Raw genomic sequence first — 16,041 nt, 5'->3', positions numbered from 1 at the left:
TTTTTTTTTAAGTTACCATCTTAAAGGGTATATGAAGGCGAAAATAGATTAGATGTACAACTAACAGTCAACAAAAATATTCTGTTTCGCTGTGACTATCTGTACAACGTTAGTGTACAGAAATCAGACTACAATGTTAATACAAGCATTACTGACTGCTATCTTTGAGTTATTTAATAATTTAAAGAAAATAAAAAACCCTAAGGTTTTTATTTCCTATACTGAACCTTCACATTTAAAGGCTCAGAGCTATCTATTCAACAACTGCTGCATTTGCTACAGAAGCAAACCATTGGGTATCAACACCCAAAAGTAGAATAATATTTTTGAAATTTGTATCTTTCTGTGCTGATTTCATTTCCTCATAAGAGTATCAGCAACTATTCATAGTTAAATGTTTTACCAAATCCCCTTGTCAGCAGGTCCTTCTCAAGAACAGCTTTCATACAATGAAACATCTCTTAAGAAATCAGTAACAGACAGACAGCCTGCCAGAAATAGTAAAGCAAAGGAAAAAAGTTAAAAACCCACAGCTATTTTGATATTTCTAGTAAAAGCCCCATCTCCAAAGTCCTGCTGTGCCAGCTGGATCTGCCCAGAAAGGGTCTGTTATTGATGCATGGATCAGAAAGATGGCACTTTGTCCTCCCACTTCTGCTGCTGCATTCACACTGGGGAACCGCACTGCAGGATTCTGATTGTAAAACTCTCAATGTCTGGCTCCACAAGCTAAATAAAATTCAAATTCAAGATATAAATGGGTTAATGCAGCTGTAAATGAAGCAGCTCTTGCAATAAAAATAGGAAGCTTCATTCCTTGCCACACTTCTGACCACAACACAAGAGTCACGGCGCATATATCCAGAACTAAGCTGGCGAGTGCGGGGAAAAACGTGGCCTTTCCAGTCCTGCCATGATTACAAGCAATCGATTTCACAAATTATTAAAAGAAACAAAATAAACTAACATAATTAAATTGGCTGTCTGACGTAACAGTTTTTCCACTGTTGACAACTAGAACAAAAAACTGATCCTAATCTCTAAATGTCAGAGATCCATTCTGATCAATCAGTAAGAAGAAGCCAGGATTGAACTGCCACCAAACCTAAAAATGAATGCTGTCTCTACAGCAAAAGGCAGAGCAGAGGTAAAAGACAAAGACAGATCAAGACAAGTGGCACGAGCCCTCTCCGAAACTGCTGACGTTGGGAGTGGAAGAGGCCACACCAGAGCCAGGCACTTTGCACCCCAGCTTACAGAGAACTGCCCTAAATACTGGGGGTGGGAGGGAGCACCACTGAAAATAAAATTCCCAAATTTCATCTTCTGATGAATCGTGTCAAAATTAAGAGAGTGCTTTAAAATGAACTAATTATGTTTTTGCTACCAAGAAGCTATCCTATGTATTACATTATAAATTATATAGATAGATTTTTAGTAACTTGTATCTTTTCCTAATAAAAGTCCCATCAGCATTTTGTATACCAAGAGTACGAGAAATGCATTTCATGCATTAAGTGAGGGAGTTCCAAAAATGCTGTCAGAAGTCATCAAGTGGCATGTTGTTGCTATTTCACATTACTAAAACATTCCAGACTTTTTTTTTTAAACTGTACCACACAATAATGCAAACCTATTAGCACTGCATTATGGCTGAGATAGCAAGAATTTGCTAACAGTTTCATGCTGATTAAGCAACAGGCCGCAAACGTAGCCCTCCCCCAGGTGAGCAAATGGCAGCCCTGTGCTTAGCAGTGGCATCAGCAGAATGCTCCCATTGAAAGTGTGAAGGTAGCAGAGCACTGTGGCATAGTTTGCCAAGCTACAAGGAAAAATGCTGCTAAGGAAGGCATGCAGTCCAATCCATACACACCACAGAGCTCAGAACGTCAGCTTTCAAGAGAAGTTGTACAGAAAGCAGCTGGCCAGTTGCAGAGAACAGGTTAAATGAAGGCTGAACTTTCTGGGAGTCTCCAGGAAAAACAGGCAGCAATGTAAGGGGCACAGTTGTTCTCTCCTACATTCTTCAGTGTATTTAAAACTCTTGAATGTAAAACTATTGTATGTAAGTTTTCACAATAGCACCTTGCCATTGATTTCAGCACTGTTTTCTTGAGACGTTTTCAGTATTTCCATGGAACTCCCCTCGAAAGGCAAACTCCAGCAGCAGCAGGCACTGCAGGAGGCCACAGCTCCCTCCGGGTACAAGGGGTGTGCAAAAGTAGCAGTGGTGCTGTGTGCTGGTGAGCCAGAATGCTTCCAGAACTGCTGTCATTCCATAATGCTCGGCTTGCTGGTCAGTCACATTCAGTACAACAGCTGTATTGGAATACATGGCTTACTGGAAAACGTTAAAAACCTGAGCATGCTTTAGGTCAGCACTGCCCCAAAGTCTGTCATCTTCATAAGAGCAACTGAATATATACGGTGGTCAGCCGCGTATGTTAAGGATTCTTAATGAGATCCAATCACCAAGATCTAATTGCAGTTCAATCACTGGCAACAACCAAATCCAGCACGATGACAGCACAGCAGTCCTAAAAAAAGCTGCAGGCTGTTCTGTTGATCCTGGGGTACCTCTCAGCCTCCGCTCCTCCTGCATTTCTCTGTGCTACAAGAGTCAGAGGAAGGCTTTATAGACTGCTCATCACTGCCAAGAACATCCTTCACACTGGCCTATCAACTCATCTAGGAGTGAAAGTAATATTACCTGCTGCCTTCAGCCAAGGCAGCACAGAGGCTTTGGCCCCTCTGGCAAAATAATCTTGGAGCCGCAATGTTGCAAATAGCAATTGAAAAAACATACACAACACATTCTCATCTCTACTGGAAAGCACACCTTTATTGAGAAGATTAATACAACTAGTTACTATCAGGAGACTTCTCTACTTGAGAAGATTTGGGAACATGAAGTTGCTGGACATGTTTGTGACTGCCTGTTTCCATCAGCTTCTCCCCCCACATACACCTTCTGCCAAGAACCAGTGAAGTACACAGCTGATATTTACACACTTCATTTTTCACGTGTGTAAATGGTATTTCAACAACAGTTTAATTTGTCATGTCATCATAAATATCAATTTAAAATTAGATGATGAGCTCCCCTTTAAACACATCGTATTTCTGTATTTTAACATCAAAATTAATTTTTATTAGCAGGTCCCACCCAACAGCAAACAGGTTGGACTCGGTCTTTAAGCACCACTTGCTTTATGCCAGTCCCTGTCCCAAATCATCCTTTACCAAGCATGCATTCTTACACAACAATCTCTCACATTTTTACTGGGTAACACTGAGTGCAATTAGTGGGTTCCGTGACAGACAGCCAAATTTTAGATGGTACAAGACAGAAAACACCATGCAACTAAGAGCAGAGATTAACTTTCAAAGGAGCTTAGCACTGAATGTCATTTGTCATCTGTGGTGCCTTGGAGCACTTAAGAGTGGAACACCTATCAGCCTGCCTGAAGCAAACTTTAAGGCAGAAAAGCAAACGATGGCAAGAATGTTTGGCATTGAAACAAGTTTTAGATGGGTTTTCTGCTTAAAACCCTCCCTGACCAGGAAGGATACTTCTCATTTTGACGTGTGCAGAAATGAAGTTCTCAATAAACCATAAAAACCCCACATGTATCAGCACACTCATCAGGAAGAAGGGGGAAGGAAGGAAAACTATGAATGAAGAGCTGATTTAAGGCAAAGTGCCACAACCCTCCTAAATCCAGCAGGCACTGCCTACGCAACATATTTGCTCCAGCACACAACTGAAACTGCAGTTTTGTTCGGGCTGCTGGAACCCCCCCTCAAACTCATTTATTTGAGAGGCTCAAGACAAAGAACATCTGCTGTTACAGCAGGCAGAACTTTTTTTCAGTTTATGAGGTAGGAAGGCAAATCTCATGACAGACATGACATGCGCACAACATTTCATGTCAAGATTTCAGTTTCAAATTCTTAAGAGACAGCAGAATGAATAGAAGCTGTTTAAAATCACACAAAAAAGCCTGTGGGAAATGCCACACTTCTTGTATTTTTCTAATTCTTCATTTTTAATTAAGCGAGAACGGACTCTGCTTTTAGTATTCTGACTCTGTTCCACAGAAGCATACAAAAGAGGATGAATATTTTCATAAGGACATCCAACATACAGCGCACAGCTTCCAACATCTTCAGAGATTTCTAAGATCCATTTTTAAGTGTTTAAGTGCTAAAATAAGGCACACAACTGCACTATCAAAAGCCACCTTGAAATCCCAGCAAGCACTCAGCAACAGCCCACAATTACAGCAAAACGAAGAACAGGAGGAACATTCTCACGGGAACCACAACCAGGTTGCAGCTTTCTCTCTCTCGCAACAACTAAAAATACACATATTTGTGCCTTGACTGTATTTCTGACTGCTTCGCTCTACTTGCGGACAGTTTGTTGGCACTTGGATTTGGGGCAGAAATGCAACGCTCTGCCACGCTTTTCTATACTCCTTCTTCCCTTTTATTTTTCTTGTACCGGCAAGAATTTATTTCATTTTTAAAAAGGGTCGTTTCTGTAATTCATCTTTCAGAATAAATATACTTTTCGACATTCCATTGTTTGTTCCAACTTTTAAAGACTTTCAAATAAGCCAAGTCTGGAGCTACCACATTTCTTGGAATGAAAAGATATATTTCTTAATGAAATTAGGTATTAAGGCAGCTTCTTCCCCCTCCTCCACCCCTCAACAGCTGCAGACCAAAAGAAATTTATATTTGCAGAATTTTGTTAGCATCACAACAACTCTGAGGCTGCACTGGAGTTCAGATCCAACCATAACAAGGGTGACACAGAACCCTGGCACTGAGAGCACAAATCACAGCTTACAAGTGGTAAAAGCAGAGCAACATTCCCTGTGAGAAGATGAAGTGAGAGGAGGAGAAGAGGATGTGATTGCCTGAATCATCTATGAACAGAGTTCTTAAATACACCTCCTCAGGCTGCAGGGATTGGTTCATCATCCGGGTTCTCATTGGCTTCGGCATCTGCCTTTATCATCCAGTTGGCTTTGAGACTGAACACCAGAAAGATGCTTTGCAATTTTCAGCAAATGACCAGCAGGTATAGGAGGCAGGTAAATTTCTAATCCAAAAGAAATCTTACCAACCAATAACAGTCTCAATAGATAGGTGAGAATGAGACTGGCACTGCAGGACTTGGAGCTGCAGCATCACACTGCAGTACTGTAACTGGATCCTTTGAGCACAGCCATGACCAGGCAAGTCCAAAGAGAAAGCTGATGGAAGCGAGAAGAGCAGCATGATTTTGCTGTCCTTGCTACTATGACTGTACGTATAGTGTAAGTATATGCAGAACTCAAGATGTGAAGTCATCCATCTTTTTCTCCCACTAGGAAATTCAAGACGTGCCACAAAGAAGCACATAAGTTATTGCTTGGCCCACTACACAATGCTGAAAAAATGAAGTTGGAAATACCTTACTGATGTTATTCTGTTTGTTACAGGAAGCAATCATGTTACAAGAAGGCAAGGGAGGTGCCATAAAATGGACAGCAAAAGGAGCAAGACGGCCACAGGGAAAGTTACAGGGAGAGTTAACTGAAGACTTAACCAAAGAATTAACTGAACAGTAGGAGAAGAAAAAAAAAAAATCTTTCCTTTTCAATCAATTGGAAAAAAAAAAAAGTGTACCATCTTTCTCCATAATGTTCCTATTATTTGTTTTAACAAACATTAGACCAAAGACCAGCAGCTTCTGAATAGCACTGTCTTGCAGCCTTCATCCATACCAAATGGAGTTTCATCAGACCCTACGTTTGGGAAAAGCCTGCTGAGGCTTCAGAGCTTTACAAAGCAAGACAGAAGATTCTAGCAGAGCACTTGGGATTTTCTGGTTCTCTACAAAGGACAGAAAACTTAAGCCCCAGTTTTGTTCAATTGATGGCTACAACTGCAACTTGTAAACTTGGAATAAGGGATACAATATGGTTTTAACACACAGTTAACTGAAAGCAAAATTAAAGGAAAATATTCCACTCTTGTACATCACACCCACATCCTGCGACATGAACAAGTACTCTTGTTGTACACAGCTTGGGGAGAGAAGGAACGGAGACAGGTGTCTGCCAGGCAGAGGGACACAGAAGAAGAAAAATCCTCTCCTAAGTTTTATTTTCCCCATACTAAACATTCTCTGTTTTCAGAGAGGACTCATAAAGAACAGCTCTCCAAGCTGGCAGAGACGAGGACAAAGCAGGGAAGGCTGGAGCTCTGAAGGCAGCAGTGGCTGCCAAGGACCTTCCCTGGCACAAGCACAAGCAGCAGAGTGCTGATGGGCTGAAGGACCACTCTATATGACAGCTGTGCCACAGTCCTGTCATGCTGCTCTTCGCAAGGCACATTGGGCTCCAGCTCCCAGCAGCCTGCTGCTGGAGCCCAGCTATGGGAAGCTGGCTGGGAGGAGGTGGTTAAGAGGTCCTGACAGCATCAGCATGGGCACGAGCACAGAGACCAAAGAGCAGTACAGGTTGTGTGCAACATGGTAGGACAGCATCCTGGCAATCTATCAAGCTGCCTAGAAAAGAAGTCTGTATACTGCATTATTAGATACATGGAACAACCAGCTGAGAAAGTTTGCTGCGAGTAGTATTTTTTTAACCAGTGTTTTGTTAAGATATCCTTTTACATTAGTCCACTAGTTGCAGAAGTCAGAAATCTCATCCCATAAGCCATACTGAATCAGCAAATATGCCCTTCATCCACCAGACCTGCAAACTTTGCACAAGGCACTTTGTAGCTATTCAAGCTGCCATAGAGGAACGCGCACGGCCTTTGGTATTGCTGCACCAGTATTTACACACAAGATCACAGCACTCAGCCAGCACCACTCCATCTCTGTGCTATTCAAGCTATAAATATTGATAGAACCACGCAGTTCCTAGAGCAGCCAAGTCCTCCAGCTGAATGGTAATCCACAAATCTGCTTACACCACCACACCAAGAAACATGCATAGCACTCCGATCTGTAGCACTGCCTTGAAAGAGAACACAGGGAAGCTGCTCAATTTAACCAGGTGGTGTGAAGACCACCATCTGGAAGCCTCAGGCAAGCAAGGCTTCCATTTAAAAAAGGAAAGAATTGAACTATTAAATTCATAAGTCATGTAATTTCAGATTAATGAGGGATGCCAGTAAATCGTATTCAAGAACTTTGTTACATTATCTGACTTCAGTTTCTCTTTGTAAGCATAAAAAACCAACAGAAGCAACAAGCTCATTCTATTCAGACAGGTCCCTAACTTTCAGATTTCTTTCACAAAGCTATTTATCAGGAGAGCTAGAATTCATTGATATTTAGACTCAGAATACTCACAGCAATCTTCAGAACATCACTGTACACAATCTTTCATCTGTACAGAGCTTACAACAGAAGACTAGTGAAAGAAAAAAGCAATCAAAATTAAGGTTACTTTTCTTCTCAACCATCTTTCAGCACTAATAGCAATACCTACTCAAAAACAAGACATGCTCTGCATGCAATGCTAAATGTACACCTGGAGGGAAAAAGTTTTGTCATGGCAGCTACTCCATACCCCTGCTTACACCCTTCCGTATACTGTTTTCTGCAGTACTCACTTTCAGGAAGAAAGACCTTCAAATTGCACAGTATCTAAGATCCAGAAATACCATGGAATTACCTACAAACCTCTGCATTTTTGTTCTGCTCTGTCTCCTACAACTGACATTCTCTACACTAGTTTGATTGCTTCTTTGCACTAACCTAACACCTTCATAACATCATCTAAAAAGTTCTTTCTTTCCCCAGAGCACATTAACATAGAGCAAACACAAAATCGATTCCTGTAGTCTAACAGCATTCTGCCCAAATCACTCACCATCACAAGGCTTTTGAAATTCATCATCAATTCTTATTACTCTGTTTTGCTTAAGGGTATTGTCCTTCAGTATTAGAAGGAAAATCCATATAAGAACAAAACACATTTCTCTACATTATTTTTAATCCCACACCTCTGCCAAGAGGCAGAGAAATAGCAGCTGCCTGGGTACCAGATACGCTTAGACTTTGCTTTTGTTTTTAAAGCACAAATGCCTACTATTCCAGAGAGGGCTGCCTATCTGAAAATAAGTGTTCTGCATTTTATTCTATCCAGTCATACGTTCCCTACTGTTTTGTCACACTGCTGTGAAACAAGCAGTACTTTCTTTAGAATTCTACGAAATAACAGCACATTTATTTAATACATGAGCCCTGCAGTATTAAACAGCTGTCTAGATAGCAGCTAGGTAAAGATACACAGAATGCAATTGTTTATCCTGAGAGTTATGCAGTGTGCAAGAACAAGATATGATCAAACATTCTCAAGTAAGGTTTGTTTATTACAAAGCAGTTTGAAGTTTGTTCTGTGTCTGGAAGTTCCTAAGTTAAAAACCGACAGAAGCACTGCCAATGGAGAAGCAGCAAGGCCCCAGTATTGCCTGATGCTTTAGGTTTATGCAGAGCAGACAAAACATCAGTTTGTTTTCCTATGCTGCTTCTTCACATCAGCACTTACTCTATCATCCGCAAAGATTCTGCTGTCTCCGTGCTGAGGGCAACATTCTGTGCTGCTTAACAGAAAAGGCACCCAAACTCATATTGCATGCTAGGAATGGCTTCTCTAGATGAAAAGCAGAAAACAATTCCATATTATGATTATCATTCCTTGAGCAGCGCAGCTTGAGCTTCATTTGTGCTAGTAAGTAGTTACACCGGTATCAAAGGCATAGGAAGAAGGTTGATGCCTTAGAAGTTTACTTCATCATATGTGTGAAATTAAGGAAAACAAGCGTAGAAACTCAGAAGACTAGGCTGGCATGTGTAGAAATATAGGAGTGCTCCAGATCTTTGTTTAAACTCTGAAAGTACAAAAACAGAACCACATGTACCTTACTCAGCTGAGCACTCAGCCACCACTGTTGGTGTAAGCCAGTCAGCTAAACACAGCTAGTCCCCCAGGCTATGACTTTTCCACAGTTGCCTCCTATGGTTTGTTTTGTTTTGTTTGTTTGTTTTTAATATTATAATTTATTTTATTTTATTTTAAATGAAGGCCACCCCAATTTGCAGCAGAGAGGTTCAGAAGGGTACAAGGGCTATCAGTAGCATCAGAGGCACATGGCATCCACTCATCCTAAGGCACCCAAATCCTGAACTGCTCACACAAAGAGCCACAGCTATCTGCTAGTTGACTTACACTGCTGTTGCACGTTAACACCATTCACACAGGGCTGCTCACAAACAGCCCTTGGAAAGTCACATTAGCATAGGATAGGAAAAAGAAACAGAAAGTTTCTTTTGTAGACTCTTGAAGGGTGTGTACAGACAACATTCAGAGCTACTGCTACAACATGAGACCATTTCAGGCTGGTTACAAACTTCTAACAGCAGTTACTGCAATAGCACTAAAAAAATGTTCTGATGCTTTTCAAAATGCCTCCCCTTGCAAAGCTTTTAGTTCCTCATCATAAGAAGCTGTTCTTCATCTCATTGTATCAGTATAGCTCAGTATATTCTAACTTAGAGTAACCAACACTCATTTTTAGAAGAGATGATGAAGACGGTACTCAGAACCTAATTGAAAATGCTACATTATAAATGCTGTTATGAATCTGAAGAGATGTGCAGTTGCACCACAAGTAATTTGTGTTTAGTGTAATTTGTGTAAAGTGTGCTTTCTTCATCCTGGCAACTTTCTTAATTTGCATAAGCAATGAATAAGTGAAAAAGCATCAAACTTCTAACCACAGAAGCAAACTGAATTGAGTCCACAAAGCCAGTAACAGCCCCCTACTTAGAGGGTTCATATCTGCCCCATGCAGACACTACTAGTGTGCCACCAGCCCTTCACTAAAGTGACAAAGTAGTTGAAAGTGGTATGATCTGCTTTCACACTGCCTATGGAGACATACAAAACTTTACAATCTCAGTTTAAAGAGTTACAGCAATTTCCACAGAAGCAGCAGAGGTAAAACAGATTTCTTCACGAGATTTTTACTACTTAGAATCAATCAAAGCAAAACAGCCATCCTAGTGATAATCCCCTTTAGCACTTGACAGTTTATGCAATAGTCAATTACTAAAGAGGATGAAAGACAGAACAGTCTTTACAAATGGGTCACTGTCTATATTTATAAATGATTAAAAACAGCCTGCTACTAAAATAACTTTAACGAGCATGCAAAGTAACATTAAGTGGGAACAAATCTCCTCATGCACATATATATTCCACGTCTCCCATGACAGAAGAGAAGGTAACACTAACACTCATCCTCATCAGAGAAAGTATTTCAAGTAGGTTATGCATTAGCATGGCTGAAAGCAGATTTTAATTTGTCTGCAACTATTTTATCCCAAAGTTGCATCTGCATACAAAGATAATCCCGAACCATCCTCAGGGTGAGCTCTGAACACACCCACCCTTCCACGTCTGCACATTTTATACCAAAACTTGTTAGCAGAACTTACCTGCAAACACTAACCAAAATGCCTTTTCAAAACCACTTTTAAATTTCTTCCCCTTTTGCTTCAACTCTTTGTTCCTAAGAAATTAGGTGTGCCTATATATGTATGTTTTAGATAGGTCATTTCCTTTCCCCACCTCGCTTCAGAAGAATTATTCAAGATTAAGGCACATCACTCAGTCCTTTCAGTTGTTCAAGTACTGTGCATCCTCTGCTACAAAATCTCCCTCTTTCCCCTTGCTAACCTCTCAAAGGATTATTTTCAGCCCTTCTGCTGGGATCATGACATCACACTTGATACGACTGTCCTAAAACTTCATTGAGAAATCTCACTGATTCTCCCTTAAGCACCATTAGCACACCTGTGACTCTATCTGTGCCCTTCTGATCCAGTTCATTCAATTCCAATTCTGCTGGCAGTTATCATCTCCACCAGAGATTTAAATCTGGTGCAGCTGAAGTGTTTCCTCTCAGGCCCTGCTTTCTCTAATTACCTCCAGCCTTCCTTCAGCTCAAGCCCATAAGCAAAATGAATGACACCCAGTACTGGGGATTTCTTTGTATAAGGGGTCAAAATGCACAAGATCCTTGTGCAAAGGATCAAGAGCATTCCATTGCCCAATTATTTTTTTCTTCTCTTGATGAGATCATTTGCCCACATCTTCAGTAGCAAACTTTTCTGTTCACATTGTCACCACTCCATCCTTTACCTCCTATCAGATTGCAGACGTTCAAAAAATCCTTCCTTTATACAGTTCATAGGAGACTGGATCTTCTGGCATTTCCACAGCCCACAAATGTTTGAGTAGAAGACTGTTCAGTTACAAAACCTGCACTTTACTGGAAAGGACAAGTAGGACTATCTTGTGAGAATGAGGAACTTATCTCTTAGAAGAATCTCATTATAAGCAACTCCTCTGCATCTCATACATTTGTACTCAGTGTACTGAGAAAACACTGAAGGTTGGGCTAGAAACAAGTAATTGCCACCATCTCCAGCTAAACCATCTCTCATTCCCACAGCTGGATGGAAAGCCTGAGCTCATGAAGCCAAGGATAAAAAAATCTCTCCCCCCCCAAAAAAAAGTATTATCATTAAGACCAATCTAGTCTCTAACCTTACAAATTAAGAAGAAAAAAACCTGTAGTTTAGAATTTACTGTAACTGAGACAGCATAAAACTGCATTTCATAGCAGCAGAGGGAAGGAAGAGCCCCAGTCACAGTGCCTCGGGAAGCAGTACCCTGTTTGTGCGTGAAAACTGGGAACTTGATGTTCTCACTAAAGACTAAAAGCAATAAAAACAGCTTTCTGAGCCATTAATTTCTGCACAGCTGATTTCTACTTAACAATGTTCATTATTGAAAGAATTATTAAAAAAAAAAAAAAACGAGGCTGATCCAGAAGAGAAGGCTAGCACTCATATCTAAACTGAGCTAATAGTGACATCAGCATTACTACTGCTTTCATCTCTATGGCTACTAAATATCTAATATTTTTCACTGCATTTCAAGAGCCTGTGATTGCACAAGATGAAGTGACTCTACAGTTGTAAAATACGATGGCTGCATGGTCTATCAAGCTCCCAAGACAGTGACCACAACAAGCTCTCCACTGACAGGAGTCAAACACTACATGATTTTCCTACAGCTGGAACTTAACATTTTCATGATTTCTAACTTTAAGCATTGGGAAAACTTCCCTCTTCAGACCTTCCATGTAACTCAGTGAAGGCTGTACATGCATGCATACCTGCTCTGCTGAAGGCCACGCTCAAAGAGGTTTTCATGTTGAGGCAACATATTTGCAGGGTGGGATGGAGGCGGAAGATGAAGAGATTATGTGTCACCACATCAATAGCCACAAAAATCACACGGAAACTGAACAGCTGGCCTGGATGGTTATTACTATTTGCCAGAAGACACCCATGTAAAGTGAATTTCACCTACTTTAATTACAGAAGGTGACACACATTCAACACAGTCGAGGAGACTGTCCTAATGCACCATGTAAATTTATGGTAATCTATTTGAAGTAAAATGTATTTTCAAAGTATTCCTTAGTATTTTGTTATTCACCTGGAAATCAACTAATATGACAGCAGATGAGCTACTACAGATGATTCTGAAGTAAATGTCTAAGCATTATTTTATCCTTACAAGTTCTAAGCAGCTTTTACCACCTACAGTGAACATTTGTTTGTTTTCTCTACTTTCTTTACAACAACCTTTACATTAATGGAGAAATGTTTTTATAAATGAAGAAATTAAATTCAGTAATCTCACTTATTCCTTATTGTTTGCAGAAAAAAAGGAACAAGTGAAAGTAAAATTGTTTTAAGAGTAACAAATATTAGAGGCATGAAAATCCATAACTATAGAAAACCTGACTTTCAAGAAAGAGGTGAAGACTAGAATAGGATATTTAAGAACTACTGATTCTGGCTACGTCAACCATATAAATGTATGCAAGTTCATGACTGCATAAGTCACTCAATCTTGTATCTTTGGGATTTTCCCATACCCAATCATACTGGCTAAGCAGTCTTAATTTGTCTTGTGTCTTATTAGTAAGTTGGTACTGAAGCACAACTCTCTGTAGGAAGATTTTTATTTCTAAAGTTAGCATCTTTCATGTGCATACCACCCTAAAGTGAGTTCTGATTGTGGCAAATGAGTGACCAGTTTGTACTCAAGCTACCTAAACACAGACTAAGGAAAAAGCTGACAGTAACTAGCACAGTTACCTTCCTCTGGTTTAAAAAAAACAAACAAAAAACAAAAAACAAAACAAAACAAAAAAAACAAGAAGTGAGCTACTGCAGTATGTTCCCTTCATCTCGACCACAATATAACCCAAATTCAGTCTTATCTCAAAACAATAAGACAATGTTTCTGTAACATTCAATCACAGGACGATGTGAATGGAAACAATCCCCAAACCTCTGGGACATCAGAGCCATTCACACCAACGGTTTAGACTTCAATAGCCAGCTGATGCTGAGACAAGACAGTGGTACTTACAACCTCTGTTTATTAGGAGAAAATAAGAAAAAGAAAACTTAAGACAAATAGTTATGGTAATAAGGAGAAGGAAGAATTAAAAAAATAAAAAAATTAAAAAATAAAAAAAATAAAAACCCACAAATCTACAGAAACTGTTTTTTAAGCTTACCTGCGCTTGTTCAGTGGAGCTGCTACTGAGTTCATCTCCAGATTCTGAATCCTGGTGAATTTTTTCTGAGCCTTCTCCTGCTGAATCACAAGACTGTTCATGCAAAAAGCTGGTCTTCTCTATTTCCAAGAACTCTGGACATGGGAAATGACCCATGGAGATGGTTCGAAACTGATTGGAAACCTTGGGAGATTGCAACTCGTTGTTAAGTTTTCCATTGTTCTGAGTAAGGTCCAGACTCAAACCAAGAGTTTGACCAGGGCTACTGTTTGGTCCCAGATTTTGATTGGCATCTCGAACTAAGCAAGACACTTGAACTGGAGAAGATTTCCCAAAACTAGAAAGCTCTGGTGACTTATTCACATTTTCTGTCGATCTCTGTAATCCATGCGTCAGCTTTAAAGCATTATTTGGCAGCATGCCTGCTTGCTTAACAGGTGGCATCAGTGCTTTCCGTGGTATTTCCTTCACATACTGTGCTGGCACGTAAAAGGGTTTGGAATTTTCATCCTTCTTCACTTGCCACCAATCGTCATTAGTCTTCTTCACTAATATATATTTCTCCCCCTGTTTAATTACAATTTTCTTGTCCTTGGCCTCATACTCATAGTCATACTCCACTTCAATGTACAATTGTCCTGGAAGGATCTTCGCACTCCTATCAGCCATCTCCACCCAAAAAAATTTCACCTTTTCCAGCAAACACTTTGCCACATTCTGCTTAGGAAGCGTTTGTTTCCTGTGCACAATCAGAGCTGCAATAAAAAAAGGAAAATGATGTCTATACGATGAAGTAACTGTCTGAGAGCACTTCAGAGGAAAATAATTTCAAAAATAATGTTGTAGACTCCACTTACGTCAACCTCAGTCAAACACATTAATAAATTAAAGACTCTCAGATACTTTTCACAGCAATAAAGCAAAGTCAACACTACAACAGAATCTCTGATTTAAGTCCCATATTCTCACAAGCCTCTTGCTATCAAGCTACTCGCTAAGCCTGTTGCTACAACTAAGTGATGTTAGTCATCATTGAGGGCTTGGTGGGAGGACTAGTTTGAGTCTCTCTTGCTTATGTACAGGCTTAATTTCTTAAGAAACTGCCATTATTCTGGTTTTAATCAAAATATTTAAAAGGAGATTATGATTTGTTTACTTTGCATTACCCTTCGGTTCAAGAGTCGCTTCAGAGCACTGAGAATTCCTTACAAAATCCTTCATTCTTCCTCCTGTGCCACATCCCAGCCTAGCACAAGCTGGCTATCCTGGACCCACACATTGTATGTAGCCCCTGCCAACCTGTGCTGAGATGCAAGAGCTTGGGAGCAGTGCAGTATGTGGGCTTTGCTGCCCCTGCATCTGCCCAGGCGTTAGGACTTCTGAATTGCTTCTAGAAATTGCTAGCATAATATAATATTAAAAAGCATTTCAAGTTTCCAAAATGCTGCGTCTTCTGTGGTTTAAATTCTAAATGTTTACCTTGCTCTTAAGAGACCTTTGAGCAATATTTACGTCACAGAAAACCTGATATGCACCTGGTAAGTGTTAAAAATAGAAAAAAAATACATTAGAAAGAATAATAACTATTAAGGACGATGAATCAATCAAACCATATTATACAGAATCACAGAAACATTTAAAGGTCCCTTCTACCTCAAACGACACTATGATTCTTAAAAGGCCATCTGGTCCAACTCCCCTGCAGAGAACAGGGACACGCACAGCCAGATCAGGGTGCTCAGAGCCCTGTCCAGCCTGGCCTTCAGCATCTCCAAGGATTGGGCTTCACCACATCCCGGTGGCCTGTTCCAGTGCTTCTCTATCCTTATTGTTAAAAAAATATCTTCCCTATATCCAATCTAAACATTCCCTCTTTTAGTTTGAAGCCATTTCCTCTCGTCCTGTCACAGCAGGCCCTGCTAAAGGATACCTTTCTTTTTACAGCCCCCTGCAGATTTGACAGGCCACTCTCAGCTCTCCAGGCTGCACAGCCCCAGCTCTCCCAGCCCATCCTCACAGGGGAGGTGTTCTATCCCTTGGATCATTTTGGTTGCCCTTCCCTGGATGCACTCTAACAGGTCCATGTCTCTCCTGCACTGAGGACTCCACACCTGGACACAGTGCTCCAGGTGAGGTCTCAAAACAAGAATATATGAAAATGTAGCATTTAGACTTACAGCCCCTTCTAGCATAGCCAACTACCACTGTTCCCATATCCACAAGATACAGTTTCTCCTCTATTTAATCACCTAACACCACAATTGGTGAGTTAGTGAACACCAGTCTTAGCAACTTACAATAAAAACAGCTTAATAAAGGAATATGAAAAAATACAATTTCTTAACCTTGAAAGAA

The 16,041-nt window shown here is 40.4% G+C and overlaps 1 protein-coding gene across 1 annotated transcript in view; it reads right to left on the bottom strand.

Moving 5' to 3' along the window:
• Positions 1 to 14,355, bottom strand: part of LOC100538629 (kinesin-1 heavy chain) — a 32,299-nt gene extending 17,944 nt beyond the window's left edge. Inside the window, exon 1 of the mRNA XM_019616750.2 lies at positions 13,687 to 14,355. Coding sequence (XP_019472295.1) covers positions 13,687 to 14,355 — 669 coding nt within the window. The remainder of the gene's footprint in view (positions 1 to 13,686) is intronic.
• Positions 14,356 to 16,041: the final 1,686 nt, after the last annotated feature.

Source organism: Meleagris gallopavo, chromosome 6 (genome assembly GCF_000146605.3).
Source record: "Meleagris gallopavo isolate NT-WF06-2002-E0010 breed Aviagen turkey brand Nicholas breeding stock chromosome 6, Turkey_5.1, whole genome shotgun sequence".
Lineage (NCBI taxonomy): Eukaryota > Metazoa > Chordata > Aves > Galliformes > Phasianidae > Meleagris > Meleagris gallopavo.
This window is presented reverse-complemented; position numbering and strand designations above follow the sequence as displayed.